The sequence below is a fragment of the Panulirus ornatus genome, chromosome 15 (assembly GCF_036320965.1).
Source record: "Panulirus ornatus isolate Po-2019 chromosome 15, ASM3632096v1, whole genome shotgun sequence".
NCBI lineage: Eukaryota > Metazoa > Arthropoda > Malacostraca > Decapoda > Palinuridae > Panulirus > Panulirus ornatus.
The window spans coordinates 26617270-26640894 of record NC_092238.1 but is presented as its reverse complement, the minus strand read 5'-3'; the positions used below and the strand labels follow the sequence as shown (position 1 = coordinate 26640894).

At 42.9% G+C, this 23625-nt stretch overlaps 1 protein-coding gene across 2 annotated transcripts; it reads left to right on the top strand.

Annotated features, from left to right (window-relative positions):
* Nucleotides 1–3194: 3194 nt before the first annotated feature.
* Nucleotides 3195–13332, top strand: LOC139753781 (protein white-like). Of its 2 annotated transcripts, none has more exons than XM_071670648.1 (12): nt 3195–3506; nt 6123–6270; nt 7389–7627; nt 7860–7931; nt 8125–8223; nt 8372–8610; nt 8801–8987; nt 9277–9420; nt 9887–10018; nt 10243–10471; nt 10902–11007; nt 12173–13332. In XM_071670648.1, the coding sequence occupies exons 1-12, from the start codon at nt 3402–3404 to the stop codon at nt 12459–12461; spliced, it is 1989 nt and encodes a 662-aa protein (XP_071526749.1). In that variant the 5' UTR covers nt 3195–3401; the 3' UTR covers nt 12462–13332. The 2 variants fall into 2 exon arrangements, with proteins under 2 accessions (XP_071526749.1, XP_071526748.1); XM_071670647.1 differs by having other exon boundaries at nt 3196–3506; nt 6120–6270.
* The last annotated feature ends 10293 nt before the right edge of the window (nt 13333–23625 follow it).

Sequence of the window (23625 nt, the reverse complement as noted above, 5' to 3'; positions counted from 1 at the left end):
TTACTGTTATTACATGACTCGATTCTAGTAGTCCCAACGATGTGGTATGGATGCGAAGCAGGGGATACAGATGAGGATGTGAGGAGGAGAGTGGACGTGTTGGAAATGAAATGTACGAGGACATTACGTGGTGTGAGGTGGTTTGTTCAAGTAGATAATATAAGGGTAAGAGAGATGTGTGGTAATAACAAGAGTGTGGTTGAGAGAGCTGAAGAGGGTGTGCTGAAATGGCTCGGACATATGGAAAGAATGAGTGAGGAAAGGTTGATAAAGAGGATACATGTTTCGGAAGAGGTGGGGACAAGGAGAAGGTAGAGAGCAAACTGGAGATGGAAGGATGGTGAGTGGAAAGGTCTGTGGGGCCTGGGTGTGGATGAAGGTCTGTGGTTACGGTGCATTACACATTACACCTCGAGAACGCAAGTGACCGAATGAGGCCTTTCTTCGTCTGTCCCTGGCGCTACCTCACTAACGCGGGAAACGGTGAATAAGAAATATATATATATATATATATATATATATATATATATATATATATATATATATATATATATATATATACATGAAACTGAACATGAAAAATACTTCGTACTAAAATACATAAACATGCATGTTGCTACACAGTGACGTTGCATTTCTTGAGCTCACTTGGAAACCCCTTTCACTTTCAAGTGTTTCCCTCCATAATGGCGAACGAGAGTTGCTATATGACCTTGCATGCTACCACATCAACAACACTGACAAAATATATTCACTAGAGAAAAAAAATAATATATCCTAATACGACAGACAAAATGAGTTGCTACTCACCCTGTTGTAGGTCAAATCATCGTTCATGTTGCTTGGGGTTCGAGGTAAAGTGGGTGGAGACGACTGTGTGAGCAAGTCACACACTTCTGCCACGCACTGCCGTAGGATCAAACCACGAAAACCAGTGTTCATTGTATGAACGAAGCAGTTCGTACGGAGAGAGGGGGCTTTAGACAATGGCACATCACGGGAAGGAGAAAGCTTATTTTCGTTTTACGATCACAGTTTGGGATTATTGGAAACAGTATCCACAACAACAGTGTCCACCATCTTCGCTACAGATGATGTTTCACTGCTCGGAATAATGGGTTCCTTGTCTGTACGACGCTCACAATGAACGTAACAAATATATTTTCGCGATTACTTTAGCGAATATCGAACACAAACACACACACATCAACACACTCGCATGATCTACAGACTGAGAAAACTGTGGGAGGCAACGAAGTTCGAACAACAGTGGACCGCAGTGGTTTGAACAAAGAGAAACACTTTTGAGAGTTTGATACTTCAACATGAAGCTTCGAATGTTTAGCAACGGTAGACCTTCATCCCCTATCCACACCAGCCACAGTCAGGCCCCTAATAGTGTTTCTCAACAAAGATACCAATGAGAAAAAACGCTTATCTCCCATTATTCTGAAGTGCCAAGCGGCGAACATGATGAGAGTTACTGCTTCATGAATGTCAGTTCGATACGGATTCACTGTGTCGACCAACTCGAGTATCTCCAAGTTGATTGGAATAAAAGAAAACGAGACCTCTTAAACATTTTGTATGGATAACTTCAATTTTCTTGTCTCCTATTATCTCCGTCAGTAAACAACTTCCAGACAAATTCTTAAGCGGCAAGGGACCCACATAGCCCAAGAGCAACGCCAAATAACTTTCAGTGTGAGAGTAAATCGTTATAGGATAATATTCACATTTACGAGAGTTGAATATATGACATTAACCTAAAGACGGATTTCTCTTTTTCTCTGGATGACCAGCGTGAATCTGTTTCTGGTAAAACCACAAACACACACACACACACACACACACACACACACACACACACACACACACTCAAAACTCTCTAAAGAGACAAGATCTCACCTGATTTGCCCAGAGGGGTACATGGTAGCAAGGAGGGAAAGAGACGACGGAGGAGGAGGAGAAGGAGGAGGAGGAAGATTAGCCCTCTTGATACGAGATAGCCTTCAGGAAGTACTGGAAGATGTCCCGTTCATGCGATACATGATCAATAAAGCAAATAGACCTTTAATCTGAATCCACAGCAACAGCTCACCCAGATACTGAGTTTATGCTTCTAAGATTTTGTAGAATGTATGTGAATGTATCCATCGTTAGAAGAACTTTGTCTCAGAAAAAAGAAAAATGAGTTCGTGATTTAGATCGCTAACAGGGAAGAAGTACTTCAAGGCAGCTTCGAGTAAATAAATGAATAAATAATGGTTCATATCTCGGCAGTCCATCGGCTGAAAATACACAGTTGAGGTCATACAGATATTACAGAACTGAGAGGTCATGATAGCAACTGGTTAAGTAATCACAGAGGAACTTAAGATTAGGGTGAGCTGGATATTTCCACACTTTGGATAAGCTTTTGGGTGAGGCACATTTAGATAGCTATGTTTACAGAGTAAAGAGTATGGTTCATACATTACGAGACTGATTGAACATCATGTGATGACGAGTTACAGTAATACAGCTGTTATCATACCACACAGCCTAACTAACAGGAAACTGAGCTGTCCACTTGCATTGCACTTGTTCATACATTGTTTATGAAGTTTACAATGATAGGTATAGGGCTGCTCTTGTATCTATCTGCACGAGCTCTGATTGGAACAAGTCGATTGTGGTGACGAACATCGGTCTATGGCGAAGGGGCGTCGGTGAGGAGGAGGTGGTGTATCTGCGACTGAGGGTGTCTACAATTTATTGCCTCCCTACCGTGTAATTTGCCGGTGTTGGTCGGTGAGGACAGGTAGGTTCAACGAGATGATGGCCTCTTGGTAGGTGGTGTAAGAAGGGGGGCCCCAAGATGACCCTGAATGCCCTTTTCTGCACTCTTTCGAGCTGGTTCCATTCGTGTAGCTGATAGTAAGGAGGAACAGGCTGGGTAGGTGAATGTAAGTATGTTAAATGTTCGGTGAAGGTGGAAGGAAGTTCTTGATCAAATCTGTTGTGACAACCACCTCTCATCCCTCCCTCATATGAGGCTGAGGAGATGTTAACTGTCTCTTCCGGATTTGTAGTCTGCCTAGTCAGTGAGGCATGTGGCTCGTGGGGCGAGTGAGGTTGGCGGAAGGCGGGGCGAATTTTCAAGGCGTTTTGCTCGGTAGGCGGAGCATGTGAGATGAGAGCTCGTCGGGCGAGGTATGTACTGGACACTGAGACCTCTTATGGTGCGCATGTCTGTGATCGTTCTTACGACAACACACACACACACACATACACACACACCCTAGCTAGAGTTCGACTCCTCAAGCCCAGACGACTTCACACAATCGTTTGGACACTTGACGATATCGGCAGGTCCCACTCAACAGGGAGAGAAAGTGACATACTTGTGGTGTTTCCAGATGGCAGACGTCCTCCTGAACGATATACTCAGGATGAAGACGAGGAATATTGCGTACGATGACACGTGGAGGGAGACGGGCATCAATCCTTACCTCACGGCAACGGTAGGTGAAATGTCAGTGATGGTTCTCCCTGGTGACACTGGTGTGGTTCTATTTGGAGGCACTGGGAGTCATCAGCCCACCACATCCCCAGTGCTCATGACCTGATTATAAGCGTGATGATCTGATCGAATTAGAGATAAAATGAAGCGAGTCTTGTGATATATATATATATATATATATATATATATATATATATATATATATATATATATATATATATATATATATATATATATATATAACATTTTAAACAGTGTTATATCTAAACAGAAAGGATGCTGATAAAAGAAGGTATGTGTAAAGAGTGCTAATATTCTGGGGCATTAAGAGTGGGAGTGTGTTAACGTGGGTTAGTGAACGCATGGCGGGTAAGGGGGGAAGAAAGTAGCGTCCGTATATACCAGAATAACATAATGAAAATTGCTATATTACATATGGCCGACATATGTGATTGGTCAATGGGGGTTAAACAAAAAAGCATGATGCAAGCTGAAGAAAGTTAAATACAGATGACCAAGAACTGGGAAGGCATGATAAAGAAATTGTGGGACAAATATAACTGGTGTTCTACAGACCCCATACTTTCGTCAGAGGAGGACATAATGTGGAGACAAGACCAACATATAGGAGGTAGCCAGTGATGATTCCTCTTCAATCTCTCCCAGTGAAAATTCCATGTTTGTTTTCGTTTAACGGTGTATGGCATTTCTTCTCTAATTCTCCTGGGAATGGAGGAAATATCCCTCCTTACTGTTTTCTCCTTTCCTCACCTATCTAAAATGGAAGTGGAATTAGTATTGAAACATAAACTGGGACATATAACCTCGTCCAAGGCCAATGGACATTCTGTTATCTGTTTTTCCCTGGCGGCTCCTTTATGTTCCACGACACTTCCAAAGTACACCAAAGACCTGAGCGGACCTTTGTTTCCCCAAGGCTAGAAAACACCTTCCACAGTACACCAGCGCCCTTAGCGAATACAAAATCCCTTAGAGTATACTAGCGTCCTGCAAAGTATACCAACACCTTTCAGCATATACCAGATCCCCTACAAAACCCGTGTTCTCTGGGTCTTACAACTATTGGCCACTGTTCACCAGCTGAGCTGGAGAAGCACCTAAGAATACCACCATAAACTACCAATGAGTTCCTACCCAAACTACAGGGTCCACCAGAAACCCCCCCCCCCCCCCCCCAACCCACCTCCCAAGACAATATCATAAACCCTGAACTGGACTTGTGTCTCAAACATGCTTCCGATAATAGGGCCGGATGCATTGATAGGGGAAAATTGAGTTCACCTTTGAAGGCTGAGTGGCGTGAAAGTGAAACTAGGCTGAGTATTTCGAAGAAGTGAGCACTGATCTCGTTTTAGACTACCCAGCCAGTCTCCTCTCGTCTACCTACACTTTTGCCGCACCTGTTTCACTGTACGTTGCGCCTTACCCTGCACCTGGTGGGGTTTGCAAGCTTTGAGCGAAGAGCGGAGAAGATGACTCTATTACTCTCTACTCGCCTTCTTGACGAGAGGGGAATCGTGTGTGCGTGAGAGTCTGTTTGTGAACGTGTTTGTACCTATGATTGCTTATCTTTGCGTGGCAGGAGGGATTGTATACTGGAAGTATCCGATATTAAACATTCTCTTGTATCACAGTTTCATATACATTTTAACGTTTTCATTCCCCCCCCCCCCCTAACTAGGCTTCTATTCGTCCATTAGTCTTCAACTATGGAGCTTGCATCTCTTTTTTTTTCTGATTTTTCTCTTGCTTAATCTCTCGTTCGCGTCTTTTCATTGATCACGTTAATCCCCATATAAAAAAAAGACGGATTAAGATCAGCATTGGTCTATTGAAGTTCTGGAGAATGGTAATCATTTCTCCGTTTGTCTTTCACGTTTCTTCTCTCACTGTGACCCGCCTCCCCTCACTTCAAAGGGCCACATGCATAGTGAGAGTGTATGTAGTCTTAGAATTATCTTTTAACACCTGAAGAAGGCGTCAGAGATTTTTCGGTTGGTGGATGTAACTCATGCTGGTGGCCGTAATGACCCCGGCAGTTGACAGGTCTAAAGCCCAGACAACCAAGAATCAGAGGCAAGTTTTTTTTCTTTTTTTTTATTCGCCTGTCGCTGGTGCCTCATTAGTTAACCTATACGTCTTCCCTAAAGGACAAACTGATATCGTGTGATCTAGAGTGAGCCTCATAAATGTGTAAATTCTTTTTTTCTTTTCCTCGCGACATCTCTTGGTTCGTGCATTTAGGGAAATCTTGACATAGACGGATATATAGTTTACCTTTTTTTCAACAGCGCACTCGATATAGATATCCGATAGCAGGCTGGATAATATGCTGACCTCCACATCCCTCTCACCAACGAGCTGAGAGTTACAGTCTGGCCTAATTGCACCGTAGGCCTCTTATGAACAGCCATATTATCTGACTATTGCCATAACCCGTCCAGTATGGTTCATCAATTATACAAAGAGAGAAACATTTTCATGGGGTTTCTACAGCTTCGAGGATGCGCTCCACCTGGGAGGAGGGTAAGGTGGACGCTTTTGGGGCGAGAACGTCCGTATAAAACTATGTAACGATTTATCTCTCTCAAAGCAGGTGGACGGGACGAGTCCTCTGGGGAGCCGAAGGCAGTCCTCTCTGGAGATGTTGGACGACCCTGAACCCATCACCTACAGCTGGTACAACGTGAACGCCTACTGCCAGGTCGGTGGGGCGACCGCAGGACTCCACATTCTCAGAAATGGTGAGGAAAAAAGTGGTTCCCGAAGTGGCATCTTATGCTCTCTGGTGTCTAGCCTGAACTCTAATATTCTAACACACACACACACACACACACACACACACACACACACACACACACACACACAAGTAGAGTGCCTCCGGCACAAGCTTTGGGGATGGGGGACATTCGCATAATTTAAAGAAAACAGTGGAAAGAGAACAATAGACAAAATAGTATTTGGAAATCAATGATATTTATATATATATATATATATATATATATATATATATATATATATATATATATATATATATATATATATATATATATATATATATATATATGAGATGTTTGAGGACAATGTGTGGTGTGAGGTGGTTTGATCGAGTAAGTAACGTAAGGGTAAGAGAGATGTGTGGAAATAAAAAGAGCGTGGTTGAGAGAGCAGAAGAGGGTGTTTTGAAATGGTTTGGGCACATGGAGAGAATGAGTGAGGAGAGATTGACCAAGAGGATATATGTGTCGGAGGTGGAGGGAACGAGGAGAAGAGGGAGACCAAATTGGAGGTGGAAAGATGGAGTGAAAAAGATTTTGTGTGATCGGGGCCTGAACATGCAGGAGGGTGAAAGGAGGGCAAGAAATAGAGTGAATTGGAGTCATGTGGTATACAGGGGTTGACGTGCTGTCAGTGGATTGAAGCAAGGCATGTGAAGCGTCTGGGGTAAACCATGGAAAGCTGTGTAGGTATGTATATTTGCGTGTGTGGACGTGTGTATGTACATGTGTATGGGGGGGGGGTTGGGCCATTTCTTTCGTCTGTTTCCTTGCGCTACCTCGCAAACGCGGGAGACAGCGACAAAGTATAAAAAAAAAAAAAAAAAAAAAAAAAAAAATATATATATATATATATATATATATATATATATATATATATATATATATATATATATATATATATATATATATATATCACTGTCTTTGGCTCTAACTATTACGGATATTTAATTTCACAGGAATTGCTTCATCCTGTATAATGACTTCAAAAAAAATGAGCAACAAATGTAACCTCAGACTTTATAACACTGTATTCAAAACTCGTTTTGAGCCCACAGAATCCAAAATGCTGTCTGTTCTTACAGTGACCGGCTTGTGCCGCCCTGGGGAGCTGCTGGCCATCATGGGCGCCTCAGGGGCGGGCAAGACCACCCTCCTCAACGTCCTTACACACCGCAACAACGACAACCTCCGAGTCACCGGCGACATTTTCCTCAACTGTCGTCGCGTCGACCCGAACGCTCTGGCCAGCCTCTCAGCCTACGTGCAGCAGGATGATCTTTTCATCAGTCTGCTCACCGTCAGGGAACAGCTCATCTTCCAGGTACTGAACCCATCTACCTACCGAAGAGGGACGATGGTGTTTCAAATGCGAACATCAGTACCTGTATATATATATATATATATATATATATATATATATATATATATATATATATATATATATATATATATATATATATATATATATATATATATGCATGATTATTACGCCTCTTATCAATATTTTGTATCTCTCAGGTAATCTTATACTCTGGTGTTTTTGTATTTGCCAGGCTATGCTGCGCATGGATCGATATCTGTCGTATGAGGAGCGAATAAAACGAGTCAATCAGGTCATAATGGAGGCAAGTGTTTCCAGGAATCGAACACTGGAGTTTTTCTAGTGAAGCAAGATGTATATTGCTTTATATGTTGGCTAATTTAGATTTCCGTTTTAACGAAAGAACCCACTGTCAAACAGATTTTATATATATACTATGTAGATTTCCTGGATCTCCTTTCGTACGGTGCGGTAAGCAGTCTTTCTCCCTACCATAGCTTGGTCTTATGAAGTGTGAGAATACGCTCATTGGCGTCCCGGGGCAAAACAAGAGTATTTCTGGTGGGGAGATGAAGAGGCTGAGTTTCGCCTGCGAGGTGGGTGACTGAGTTACACAGACTCACTGCCGTGTGATCATCTTTGCTATACTGAAGTTCATGTAGTATCAGACGGTGCTGAGACCTCTTGCTTCGCCTTGATGAGAGATGTGCTGAAATATACCTTTTCCTTCACCTTCCCCGACAGGTACTGACCAACCCCTCGCTTATGTTCTGTGACGAACCGACTTCCGGGTTGGATTCCTTTATGGCGCAGAACGTAGTGGCAATGATGAAGAGCATGGCCGAGCGAGGCAAGACCATCATTTCCACCATCCACCAGCCTAGCTCCGAAGTCTTCAATATATTCGACAGAATCCTTCTTATGGGTGAGGGACGCGTGGCTTTCCTGGGCAGCACTGACGACGCCCTCAAGTTTTTTAGCAGGTAAGTGATGTATGAAATAGTTTATTTCATCCCTCAGTAATATGTTCACCATCTAGGTTACATTATTATTCTGCATCCTTAGTAAATCTGACATGATAACTCAAAACGTTTTCATGGGTCCAAAATCTTCGGCATTTACTATCCACCTCTTTCTGGACGTGAAATACTCATAAGAAATTTCTCTGTCCAGCTTGAGCTTATGGTGTCCTAAGCAATTCAACCCGTCCGACTTCTTCATCGACCAACTATCAGTGAAGCCTGGCAAGGCACAAGTATCACTCCACAAGATAGAACAAATCTGCGACTCCTTCATGGAGAGCGACCACAGCAAGAACATAGCGGCTGAGGTCAGCAGCAACCAGAACACGCTGCAGAAGGTACAAGAAAACTTCTTGGTGAAGGTGTTGTCCCGAAGAACTGATAAATATTGGGTTCTCTTGACTGACACCAAGAGATTCTCGGGGGCTGATAAGCAAATCCTGCACATGATGTGGACTATTAGGACTGGTAATGACATGCAGGTAGACTGAAAACTATAACACAATAACGTAAAAGAGTAGAGTGAACTGAGTGTCACAGATACCCGGGTCTAAACTGCTTAGGTCTTGGCAACAAGAAGGTGTGTATGACATCTACTCTGACATATGTTTCGATGGCTTCCAACAGGACGACGCGAGTGGAGAATTCACGAGGGACAAATCCCCCTACAAGGCGTCGTGGGGCACACAATTCAAGTGTGTGTTGTGGCGCTCGTGGCTGGAGATTATTCGCGAGCCCATCCTGACTCGCGTCCGTTTCTTGCAGGTCCTGGTAAGTTCTGTGACTGTAGCAGATTCTAGCACTCAAAGGAGACAGATCACTGAGGTATAGGATATTTCTTCGTAGTTCCCCCTCCATAGCCAAATTTTCTTCGGCCATTATACGTACATGGTGAGGGTTCATTGGTCTTAGAATCATCTTCAACACTTCAGGTGTAAAAGATTTCTTGGGTGATAAGTATAACTTGAATCTGACGGCCTTAATAACCCTGGCATTTCATATGTGTATATACATATAAAAAAAAAAAAACACTAACCAACCAGATTTTAGTGTCACATTCACATAACCTGACAAAGATAGTAAAAAATATGAAGAAAACCGAAAGGCTTCAATAGATCATGTCCAGCGACACAGACTTTGAAAAAAAGTACATTCTTGATTCCACACATCGTCCGGTGTATGGTAGAGTTGCTTCGTTATACAGGCTACGATTGAATAGGGGTATGATGCTCTACAGGCGCTGGCCTTGCTTATTGGGGTCCTGTATAAGGATCAGCAGATGGACGAGGTGGGGATCTTCAACATTAATGGTGCCCTCCTCCTGATCATCAGCAACATGACCTTCCAGAACTGCAACATTACAGTCACTGTAAGATCAAAACCTCTTCACAGTTCCATATGCTGACTTAGATCTTATATATTTCAGTAACAGTGACCTTTGATTCTTTTTATTTGCTGATTATCACTCCTCGCTATGGAAAAGTACATGACAACAACGCTCAACATCCAGTCGAATGTAATTCGCAATTCTTCATAGACACAGGCAACTGGATTATATCACACTTGGTTATCACCTAATCATCTTCGTTACAGACGTTTTGTTCCCAAATGACTCTCTTCTTGCGAGAGCATCACAACGGTATGTACCGAGCGGACGTCTTCTACCTGGCCAAGAACTTGGTTCAAAGTCCCTTCTTCACGGCCTACGCCATTATGTACACGTCCATCACCTACTTCCTCATCGGCCTCAACCCTGAGATAGAAAGGTTCTTCCTGTGTCTGTTGGTGGCGATCCTAACAGCCTGGTGCGCCATCTCCTTCGGTAAGTAACGATGTGGTTTGTGCTTCTCCAGCTTTAATATAATGAATATTTGTATTTGGGTGGTGATGGAATGGAGACTAGCCCCTGCGAGTATAAACCTCTCTTCCACGACAGTACAAAGAGATGATTACAATTAGGTAATTACCTACCGGATGCTCGGCTGAGTCAAGGCTGCTGGAGGACGGCGAAAGACGGTGATAAAGATGAGGATACTGATGGTAATAATGACGATGCACTTCTTTTTGGCAATAGGGTTCGCATTTTCTTCATTTCTTAAACAGCTGCAGTTTTGATCAATCATCTATAGACTATACAATGACAAAAAATTCTTATCACCAGAGATACTTCTTGGTGGTGTCTATAAACACACATTAAGGACCTTAATGAAAACATTAAACGAAAGACATAACCTTTCGTTATCTTCTCCCAGGGTATCTTCTGTCGTGTGCGGCCTTCAATATAAACGTGGCACTGGTCATAGTTGGTCCCTGTTTGCTCATATTTCTGATCTTCAGCGGCTTCTTCATCCACCCCAGGTATGGCAACGCCTCATAATTCATCCACCCCAGGTATGGCAACTCCTCATAATTCATCCACCATAGGTATGGCAACGCCTCATAATTCATCCACCCAGGTATGGCAACGCCTCATAATTCATCCACCCCAAGTATGGCAACGCCTCATAATTCATCCACCCCAGGTATGGCAACGCCTCATAATTCATCCACCCCAGGTATGGCAACTCCTCATAATTCATCCATCCCAGGTATGGCAACTCCTCATAATTCATCCACCCCAAGTATGGCAACTCCTCATAATTCATCCACCAGAGATACCCCTCAAAATTCATCCACCTTTGGAATAACATCACTTATGATTAATCTACCCCATGCATGGTAAACAATATCATCAATTTGTTTAGTACCTACTTAAGTTTTATTTGGAATACAATGAAAAACGGTAAATGGACCAAGTTCGAAGATAGGAGGCAGACCATGGAAGATATAAGTATATTCTGTGTGTGAAGTTTTAGGTTTAGATTTGCTGCAAATGATGACACAGAAGAAATAATCGTTGATCGTGCAATGGAGTACTTTTATTTGTGGGGAAAAAAGCATGTCTTAAGATGGTGTTAATCTTACCTTGAGGAGCCAACATATGTTTGCGAAATGAAACCACAAAAAGTCTTTGATTAAATGTGTTAATTCTCTAACTCACTGGACTTCGTTAAGCAAATGTGAGTGAGATAAGTGACTGTGCTGAGAGTGAGATGAGTGACTGCGTTGTGAGGGAGATGAGTCTCTTAATTAACCCTAAGGATATTGCAGTGGAGATGGATGGGTAGGTAGGGAGATAACGGGATAAACTGACAGATAAATAGACAGACAGATATATAAATAGATAGATGATCAATGAAAATATTCAATATTACAAATACTATTGAAACTATGCAACCATCCTCCTTTATTTTTTTTTTTTGACTTACAGAAGAACCGGGCTTTCATGAATACTTGCACTGCAGATGGGAAGAGCTGAAAACCAAGATACTGAGCTCCTACTGCAAGTGATGTGCTGTTAACTGTGCATCAAACCTAATCTTATCAGCTTAATGTGATGGACCGGCTGAACCCGTTCTTCATAAACCCTTCTTTGGAAAGCGTCTAATTTTGTCTTCTTTTTTTTTCTTTTCACATGAACCAGCTCAACACCCGTGTTCCTGAAGGTGATCAAATACCTCTCGTGGTTCAGTTATGGCAATGAAGTGTTGTTGGTCAACCAGTGGGAGGGCGTCCACAACCTGACCTGCACCGGAGTCAAGACCTGTTACCCTGACGGCAAGGCAGTCTTGCAACGCTTCGGCTACTCGAACAGTAACGTGACCAAGAACCTCATCCTCCTCTTCGTTCTCATCGCCTTCTACCACACGCTGGCCTTCCTGTTCCTCCTCCTACGCTCCCGCAAGAGCAAACCTCACACGCACTCACCTTGATTGGAAACTTTCTCGCAGTAGAGTTGGTGTTAACGATGGAACTTTCCGTTCTTTTAAAGCGGAGCAGACCTAATTGAAGACTGGTGTAGTCAAGGTTCGAGGCTGTGTGACACAGAGAGATTATGCATCTGTCAGCTCGACCCTTAAAGGGTAAGGTTCGACCATTTCGAGTCCCGCTTCGAAACAGAACAAAAGCCTCAGATACATTAGCTCACCTCAAGTCTTGCTTTTCCTCTCTCTCTCTCTCTCTCTCTCTCTCTCTCTCTCTCTCTCTCTCTCTCTCTCTCTCTCTCTCTCTCTCTCTCTCTAGGGATTACTTTTACTGGATGCAAGGAAAAGCTATGAAGGACGCAACTGCGTCATCGACTCTGACGTCAATCAGAAAAACCACCTTTCCTCTGCATGTGCACGTCGAGTCACAAGCGATCACACAACATCAGACAATCAAAGGAGAATCGTATAGGACGTTGGAATCCTATGTACATTTTGTATGACAGGATAGTGAGGCATTTATCTGAAAGACTTATTTATTGATTAAGGATCTATCGTATATTTCTTAATGACCAATCATACAGACGGGATATCTTCTTGAATTTCTCTCTAGGTATTTGATGTGTGGAGGGTATCAAAGAAAATCGAAAACAAGAAATTTTTCCTTGTGACCTTTTACCCATCTGTCACTAGGGATAACACGAAAGTGATGCACTTGAACTTTACACGAATGTAAACTTTTCTCAGGAATTTCTTATATAGTGCCCGTATGTTGATTCATATGATGTGATTCACCATAGAAAATATGATGTGAATCATGTAGTTCTCACGTGTAACAGAAGTTACTTATACTTTTTTTTGTAATAAAGTATGACGTAATTGTGATGCTTTATAATACTTACATATCCTTCCCTCTGCCAATGAGGAGTCAAGAGACAATAAAGAGTTTGACCCTGACCCCTAAATGTGACTTCGAGAGAAATCTTTCAGAATGGAAGTAGTTCACACATCAGTATCAGAATCCTGGTAGCCATTCGTTGACTGCCTATATCAACACACTGGCAACTGAGTTGACCATTTGTGTCTCGAGTTTTGAAAATGCCAGAGTTCATCAGTACAAAACTACATTTGCTGAACTCTACATTAATAGTAGTAAATCAAGCTTTCTTTGCAAAAGCAGAAGAAATTACCTGGAAATCGAAAGGTATTCCACACCATTTACAGTGCCCTATCCATCACAGGAAAAGCGGATTCAAGATGCTCATCTCAACCAGATATAGAATCAGGTACCACTGTAGAAGGCTCAGTTAGTGGAGTCCTTATCTGTATCGTCAGAATGCACAAATATATGAATATATATATATATATATATATATATATATATATATATATATATATATATATATATATATATATATATATATATATATATATATTATCCCTGGGGATAGGGGAGAAAGAATACTTCCCACGTATTCCCTGCGTGTCGTAGAAGGCGACTAAAAGGGGAGGGAGCGGGTGAAAAGAAAACCTGCAGCAGGATAAGTTTGAGATAAGCTCATGTTTGGACAAGGTGAACGGCACAGTTGAAGATAAATGCCACTTTGACAACCAGCCAACTGCACAGCCCACCATTACCAGGGGTGAAGGGGGGGCCTTTCGAATGACGTCTTGGGACACAGTCGCCATTGTTACTGAGAGCCGTCAGGATTTTGGATATCATACACAAACACTGGAGACATGCTGCCTGCCCTTGTACGGGAGGAACAAGGAATGTAACATCATTACCATTAGCTTAATGAACCCACCCAAGGCTTCGTTAATGAATGAATCAAGCCAGATACCTGCCAGCTTACCTGATATAAATAATGACCGGTTATCCAAAGAGGCCTCCTGATGTGCATGAAGTCTTCAACACTGGAAACTTCTGCATTCGTGTCTTTGGACGTATTCCTTATGATCCAAACTCAGAACTCCCCATGAAGAATGGCAACCAGACCCCACTGAGCACAGCACAGTTAAGTATGCAGGTAGGTGCTATAAAGAGGTAATACTGTACAGCTGATTATCGTAGTCCCTTCCTGAGAACATGAGAGATAATGTACGAGAGTACAACACACACACACACACACACACACACACACACACACCTTCACCAGATACAGCGGCAAAGGCCAAGATATTGAGAGGATGGTGAAGTTCTATCAACAGTTCTAAACCTCGTTCGAAGCTGGGTAAACCAGTTTGATGAGAACTAAGATCTCATCAGCAGCTTTACCTCGAAGGCAGTTTCTAGAGTCATTGCCTCTGATTTCATCAAGGCACTGAGATCAAAGAGCAAAGTTATGCCACCCTTAAGCATGGAAAACTACAGACAGACTCACTGAAGAGAAAAAGAATCATATAGACTCACTGAAGAGAAAAAGAATCATATCTCAATGGAAATGAATAAGTTCGAGAGCATTCAGCAACATCTACAACGCGATGCAAGTGAAGATCCAGGACTGCTGATTTAAAATCATCTACCCAGTGGGCATGAAGAGTATTTTGATGTGACGAGCTGGAATTCTCGCTCAGTCCAGAGTACCTGAAGGAATCACTCTAACCTGCTGGTCATAAAGACATGGCAACTATATATACACTGGAAGCTCTTTGATTCCGATTGCACTATTAGAATTATTCTCCTCTTGGTGTGCTGAGGAGACTGATAAAAAAAATTTCCGTACGAATGGCAGCTATTCATACAAAGAACGTCCATATCACTCGTTGAAAGGACGAGCGTTTAAAAGCATGCTAACTTTAAAGTCGATCATAACCAGACGTTTATAAACGATCGGAGAAAACTGTAGGCTGGGACGCTCTCTCGGGAAGGAGCAGACGAGCAATTAACCAGTTATTTCTAGCAATATAAATCGTGTGGTTTTGGTCCGCAAACAGTTACACAGGAGACGCATTCCTGGGGAGGTCCACCGGCCTCCCTCGGATTATGTACCTGTGGACGCCTAGAAGATTCAAGGACGTCTCCTGACCAGTACAATGGACCATCTTCTATTTGCTCCTAAAGATTCTCTCGTTAGTCTTAAAGTAATTCCATTCTCAATTTCAATCATTGTCTGTGGGATGTTAAAAGATAACTAGGAAAAGCAAAGCAAAGTAGCTTCACACACACGCACACACACACACACACACACACACACACACACACACACACACATACACACACACACTCGGGTCGCATGGAGTCAAACCTGCATAGGTTCGTATCCTGGTCATGGTAGCCGGTCTACAGTTCACCCACCTCATCCTCCTCTCGGGACTGGTCGATAAAATGAGTACCTGGCTTAGGTTAAAGTGTGTGTGCGTGTGTGTGTGTGTGTGTGTGTGTGTGTGTGTGTGTGTGTGTGTGTGTGTGTGTGTGTAAGAGCAAAGACATGGTACATATATACAAGGTGAATTGACGGGGCAACACGGGTGTATAGCTCTCTCCCCCCAAGACACAAAATATCAATCACACACGCTTTGTTGGAAATCATAACTTCATGCTACTTTATTAGTAAATTTTCCGTTAAAAGGCCCAATCAGGATTTTTCTGGCCCAGAATAGATGACTTTAAGATGTTCGAACATTACTGGAGACATATGGACCCTATCCCGCTGCCCTCCTCCTGCCGAAGGTGGTGCTGGAGGAACGGGGAACAAGTGATACCCGTCAGGCACTTATTTCTACAATGACTAATGTATAGATTTTGGACGCTGGCGACTTGCTTGCTGCCTCCCTACCACACGCTGCCACTATAGATCTGATGAAACTTTGCCATCCTGTATAGAAGGTATAACTCTAGTGGACACTATACTGTATAGACGTTATAGCCCTGATTTAAATGACCACCCTGTATGGACGTCCTCGTCCTGATTTATACCATCACCCTTTGAGGAGGTCACAGCCCTGATTCACGCCACCAGCCTCTGTGGTGCCTTGAATATCTTCTCAGTCAGCAGGATCAACTACCGTCTACGGCAAAATATAGTCAGCCGACGACTTCTTCATTCAAATCAGACCGCCTTTTAGGTGGTATCGAAGTCCTCGGGTGACAATTTTTTCCTTTTGCCGCGGACGATGGATGATCCTGTTGCCTCCTAAAGATATTCAGGACGCCAGGGGAACCGGGAGCGTCAATCATAACAAAGGCGTGCATACAAGGTGATGGCGTAAATCAGTTCTATAGCGGTCATACAGGCTGGAAGAGTAAATAAGGGCTATAGCGTCTATACAGGGCATTGTCCCCTAGAGTCATACCTTCTATACAGGATGGCAGAGTTTCATCAGATCTATAGTGGCAGCGTGTGTTTGGGACGCAGTGAGTCACTGGCGGCCCGACAGGTCACACCAACTATCCATAAATAAGTGCCCGACGGGTATCATATGTTCCGCGTTCCTCCAGCACCACCTTTGGCGGGAGGAGGGCAGCGGGATAGGGTTCATATGTCTCCCATTATATCTGTTCTTATCTCATCGATCTCTTAAGGGTTACACCGATCAAGCTTGGTCTTATGAAGCAATTTGTGAAAACCGTAGCCAAGTCGAAAGAATTCGAGTACGTGGTGGAAAAATTTCCGAAGCTCACTGAGGCCAAATCGAGAGAAGGCCTCTTCGTCGGTTCGCAAATAAGGGATTTCCTGAAAGACCACAATTTCAGCACACATCTTTGATGCCTTGGGGCTTGAGGGCTGGAACTCTTTCGGTTGCTTATATGAAAATTTCTTGGGAAGCATAAGATCTCCGGACTTTGAAAGCGGCGTGAAAAGACTTCTGAAATCCTATGCTGCTATGGGATGTAGGATGTCGCTTAAAGATGAATTTCCTCCATTGACAACTGGACGTTTTTGCGAACCTCGGTGTTGCCAGTGTCTGACGAACAAGGAAAGCGCTTCCATCAGGACAACAGCGCGATGGAGCGTCGATACCAAGGTTTCTGGAGTGAAGGAAAGCTTGTAGATTACTGCTGGATGGAACTTGAGTCAGAGCATCAGAGGAGGTCGAAAGCTAAGCGTTTTCAGCTTGTGAAGTTGAGCGCCGCCATGGAAGGTTAAAAGCTCAAGGTATTTAGCTCGTCCATCAGGACAGTATCTTGTTAGTATACCTTCTACCTAGGGTTACTGAATTTCTGAAGTAAAATGGTCGAACTGGTACAAATGTTATCATTTCAACCTTCGCCCATGCGTCACGTAGCTGCAGTTGATCTGAAACAGTATGTACCCGTAGAAAGAAAATGAGACGTGTACTGAAACGCATCCGTGATGAGGGGGGAAAAAAAGTAAATAAAGTTCAGTTTTGTTGACCATTTGTGAAGGTCGCGTGGTATATGGCTCAGCTTTTCCTCAGACCTTTGCGGAGGTCGCCCGAGACAGACACCCCAAGGATTCTCACGAATTGTTCCCCTGACAAGAAAGTTCGCAAGAACTTGATCACATTAACCAAGAGGTCAACTTCTTTACCCCTGCTGCTTCTTCCCCTAGTGCGTCGATCACTGCATCTCTAGAGTGGCATTTACTTTTCCCCCCCCACTTGGGTTACATTCACTGCACTCTACCAGCGTCGCATTCACACAGCCTAGCCTAGTTTAACGTTGACTACCTAAACTAGTTTAGCGTTCACTACCTAGCCTAGTCTAGTTTCACTCCCGCTTCCCGTAGTACAGTGTTCACTCTCCGACTTTAATAGTCGCTGTGCCTCCTGAAGCAACTTTCACTGCATAACCTTAATACAAATTTCACTGCATTTACTAATGATTAGTTACCTGCCTTCTCTTAGGTAACATCGTCTCTATTTCCCATAAAATATCTTTCACTGTCTGCCCTCATCAAACACTTAGCGCTTTATCTACAATCCACTACCTCTCTTGTTAAACCATTACTGCCACCCTTTCAAGAGAGATGACCACCTCAGAGAACGAGATAATCTTTAAAGCAGTCGATAATAATTTCACGGATATCATCATAGCATCATAGTTGCTTTCAAATATTCGCTTGCACAAATGCTTCTATTATAACACTACAGTTGTTGTTGTATGACCATCTGCAAAGTGTTTGGGTTATCGTTTCAAGAGGGTAAGGCGCTGAAACTGAAGGGGGATGTATCGTTAAAGACACTAGATGAAATAAAGCAATGCACTGGGTTCAATCTTGTACGGTTGAGTGTCATATAGCCAACACATGTGCTTCTCTGTTCTTCCTGATGGTGCCATGAGGCGCGTACCTAATAGTAATGTGGAACTACAGTACAGTTCAAACAGCCTTTGCGAGAAGTTGCTCTGCAACTTTTAACCGTGCCTCGCAAACGCCATGACTTACTTGAGTTACCAAGAAATTGTGAAGCAATTATCTCCTTGTCAAATACTCGGAATTACATTTAGGTCACAAACTTTCGAGCATTACCTCTGTTGTATAAAGGTTCTTTTTTTTTTTCCAAGCACTGTGATCAGAAAGAACTGTTTCACCAATGCTTCTGTTCAAGGTTCCAAGTGATCAACAGCCGTTACCTTGGGCTGTGCAAATATGAATTGTATAGGACCTTATAGGGCTTGCATCTTAGGGATCCCCTCTCAGACTACGCTGTATAAGAAGGGTCTTATACGAGAGACAGAGCCTGTTCCTTATGTATCCATATTCACAATGATCATACTGCTGGTTCGTATATCCCGAAACACGCTACAGCCATCAACGTTTCGAGTATGATGGTGTAGACCTTGGCCTAAACAAACCTAATAAGGACTATTCTTTTCATGTTGAATCGAATCTGACGCCCAAAATTTATATTTGAGACTTTCTCAACTGTAATGATGTATTATTATTACATACTTGAACGAATTTTGGTAAATTTGCTTCATATTTACTGAGTATCTGTCGGCTTGAAGAAGGATTGTAAGATACATTCCATGATCATCTGAAGCACAGATGCATTTTATAATGTTATACTTGAATCTTAAGGCAAAAAATTTTTCGGGCTCATAGATACCCAGAACTAATGATACTAATAAAAAAAAAAAGCAATTTTTGCTGTGGTTAATTGATTTCCATGAAAAGCATTTTTCTCTGAGAAATAGATTTGAGTCAAAACCTCAGTATAAGGAATATCTTTCATGCTGAATACGAATGAGGTTGAAATATTGTTTGGCCGTCTTTATGAACTGTAATCTAGCCGTTAAAAGATTATAATTCTAAAGCATTTTTTCATCAATTGCTTTGCATTCACTGGGCATCTATCATGTAGAAAAAGCACTAGTATATATTTCCCATGATTATGTGAATTATAGAAGCGTTTGATTATATGTCAATTTTGAAACAAAAAGTTTTTTGGTTGTAAAGTACCCTGAACTAATTAATAACCCCAATTTTTTAATACGTTCCCCAGGGGAAACAGATTTGCGTCAAGCCGTTAAATGATCGGAATTTAAAAGCATTTTCTGCATTTGTCTTTGCCAAGACCTGGACCCGGAGCAAACGTTTTGGCTCTGGCTTCCTACTGTCTGGTCTCACAGGAAATGACGCTTACAACGACATCTTTCCTCCAAGAGCGAAACTGTGGAAGTTTCATCCTTCCTTCGCCTTTCCCTCATCTTATAACTTCCCTACCTTTAGGCCTGGTCTACAAACAACAGCAAATTCCTGATTAATCATTTCATTCTCCTCTTACTCTTTTTCACCTTTTCGCACAAGATGACCCTGACGAAGAAATGTCTTCGCCACCATGTCGGTCACTACAATTAATACGAGAGGAACGAGATGCAAAAACTAAAGTATTACCAGTTAACCACACTGGTGATACCTGGCAATTCATAACAGCCAATCAAATGACAGCATTTGCCGAAATTTAGCCAATCAAGTAACCGCATTCATAGCCATGCAGCCAACCACGTGACCACAAATTCGTCGAGTGATCACCCTCCCCTTCCCTCACTTTTTTTTTTTCTGTCTATTTTAGGAATGATTGAGGCTTAGAGTTTACGTAACCACTGATCAAGTGTCATTACCTCGTGGCCAATACACGCCATAACTAAATCCTAGATAAACCATCTCGTCTAACACACACACATATATATATAATGCAAATTGCCCAACTGGCTTAGAGGCAGCGGACCTATGACCAGGTACATCTTGGAAGTGTGGTGGAAATCGAAATGAGTTTTCTGGTAATTCTGAAATGTTGGGACAACCTTAACCCAAATACCTAAAAGGTGTTGAAGTTACGTCAATTTATTTACGAATTTATCTACAAAGAAACATCAGTCTGTCAAAGTGAAGGGACACTTAACGATCATTATAGTGCTGACAGGGGAAAAAAAAAAAAAAAAGAATGCTACGATTACAGCGGGACGTTACAGGGATCGCCTAGCTACGACCAGCAGGCTGCCATGTTAACCGCCAGGCAGGACCGTGTCGACCAGCAGGCAGACAGCGTCGACCAGTAGGCTACTACGCCAATCATCAGGTCATCGCGAAGAGCAGGTAGCAGCGCCTGCTAAATGACTATAATGATCGTAGGTTAACGGGATACATCCATGGGGTCTAAAATTACCTCCGTTTTCTCGACTGAATTTTCCGTCCAGTCTCCCCTTCTCTCTCTCTCTCTCTCTCTCTCTCTCTCTCTCTCTCTCTCTCTCTCTCTCTCTCTCTCTCTCTCTCTCTCTCTCCTCCCAACCCCCTTTACAAATATCGCCGTGTGATGCTGATTCGCCAAGCGTCCGCCGAGCAACCAGCTGTTCTAAAAGCATTTCACTCCAGACATTGAACTAGTCTACGTACAGCCTTGGTTCATAGGCGCTCTGTCCTATCGTCAGCGTGGAAAAGCATTGGAAGAGATGTAATCACTTCAAAACTTTAATAAAAACTAATAGCACGATATGACATGCAATCATAGCTCTTTTTTTTCCTAGGCTAAGGTATATAATCTAAGATAAGTGCCATGTTACCTGATGGTACGTCTCGTCAATGTCACGCGAAGCATCGCAAATAGTGTCCTGTTCTTGATTTCCGTGTGGATGTGGGACAACACGGGTCGGTTCTACGTTGAAAAGCTCTGTTATTCCTGGTCGAAGGTATAATAATTTTCTATATCTGGTAGGGGTTAACACGGCATGAGAAAAGTGTGTGTGTGTGTGTGTGTGTGTGTGTAGAGAGAGAGAGAGAGAGAGAGAGAGAGAGAGAGAGAGAGAGAGAGAGAGAGAGAGAGAGAGAGAGTCATTTTTGTTCCAATGGTTTGAATTTTCAATTATCGTCAACTTCAGGTCAAACGGGGTCACACACACGGTACGACTGCGTTCCGTCGTATACTTAGGGAGGTAAAGGGGGGGTTGTCTCGCTCCACGTCTAATATCCGGGTCAGCTCACCACCAGTCTATAGACTCCATAAAAAAAAAAAAAAGCGCAACTGTATATTATATGGGCACTTCACCCAACCCACCCACCGGGTGGCGGTCTAGACGTAAGGTCGTTTCTGTCAAAGACAACCTTACCTATGGGAGCCACTCCAGCCAACCCTAACGCTGAGGCCTTGTTAGCGAGGCCTCTTGTCCTTCTGAAGTCCACCTCCATCCAACGTTAACCCGTGACACTGTGTGTAGGTTCCTCGCTGATAGTGGAGAAAGTAGGCGACTCTCGAAACCATCCAGAAGCGTCCGTGTTCACAAGACTGGAAGCTTCGGAAACGAGATGGCAAGAGCCTATTGGCCTCCCATCATACTCATCCATCACACTCAATATCGTCTGTCATTCACCCACCATACTCAGCCATGTCTGTCAATCATCCACCATAATTATTCCTGTCTGATATTTTCCCATTGAACTCACTGTTGCCTGTTATGCAACCCAACCATCACTGTTGTCTCTCATTCACCCATACGTACTCACTGTTATCTCGGCCAAGAACGTCTGTGAGACTCAAGAGTATGAATGAGAGAGTCGTCTTATGACGACTCTCTCCATTTTTAAGAGGTTACACCTTTAGGCAATGTCTTCAAGTACTTAGCGACTACCGTGAATTCAACCAGAGGTTGAAAAAGAGAACGAGATGACGCACTTCACACTCCTCTCTCGTCTGATTCATCTACTGCATCGACACCATTTGGTCCGTGCCATGAATAATCTGAGATTACCTCTACTTCATTTAGCGATGTAACAATAATATTTTCCTTTAGATTTATCTCAGGCAGTATGTAGCATCAAACATTAATATATAGTGAAATATAAAGTGACAAGTGACTGAGCACAGAAGAGGTAATTCCAAAACAGACTCGTCGAAAAATCGCACGCAATAATCACACCTGAAAACCTGCTACGTCATTAATGTTCATTTAAGCGATCTTCTACCTTTATCTCCGAGTTGGCTGAGGAGAGATGCTTGCTGGATGTTCCACCATAAGTTCCAAAGTTGTTTTAGAGACAATGAATAGCTTCAATATTACGTTCCATGTTGTGTGATGGTGCCGATTGCCCTTTCACATTCGAAAGAATGAAAAGTCTTAGGAGTGAAGTGCGTCAAAAGCACTGATAATAAGACACTTATACCGGCCCACATGTATGGATTATGAATTTGGCCCCTTTAAAGGAGGACCGCTCAAATGAACAAAATATGCAGGATTATAAGGATTCAAAGGACAAATTCGGTAATGACTGAGGAGAGAAAAATGTATCGGATAAATAATTCATTATAGAAATACACGTAGGAAATCCTACCTTGATGGTAGAACTTGTACAGAATACACGACAGCTGATAGGGTCGTAGAAACAGAAAAAGGGCTTTGGATCAGGTAATGGAGAAGCTGAAAGTGATTGAATCGATTGCAAAGGTATTTCAATCATGCTATGAGATGGTTCCAGTGATACTGACAACACCACCTTCGTGTTAGCAGCGAAGAGTGAAGAAGTCTATTGCAAACCGTTCCTGGGCTTCGGAAACGCCCTTGTATCTCATGGACACCTACTCTGGTGACGACCATCTCATATAAAACAAGGTCACGAGACGAGTCTCCTACCGCGAGACGCTTTCGAACTTGACCTGATCGAAGCTTAATGACGACAACATGCCTGGTGAAGGTGATCTGAGGTTCTACGCGAGGTTACTGTGAGTTGTTCAGCTTACGGGATGGGAACGTGAGGGTATGTTGGAAGAGTCAAGA

Excerpts from the sequence above, each read along its gene's own strand:
- LOC139753781 (XM_071670647.1), top strand. The coding sequence starts at position 3,402 with ATGGCAGACGTCCTCCTGAACGATATACTCAGGATGAAGACGAGGAAT. Across the intron at positions 3,507-6,119 it reads ATCCTTACCTCACGGCAACG|CAGGTGGACGGGACGAGTCC; the intron begins GTAGGTGAAATG and ends TCTCTCTCAAAG. Across the intron at positions 8,224-8,371 it reads GGCTGAGTTTCGCCTGCGAG|GTACTGACCAACCCCTCGCT; the intron begins GTGGGTGACTGA and ends CTTCCCCGACAG.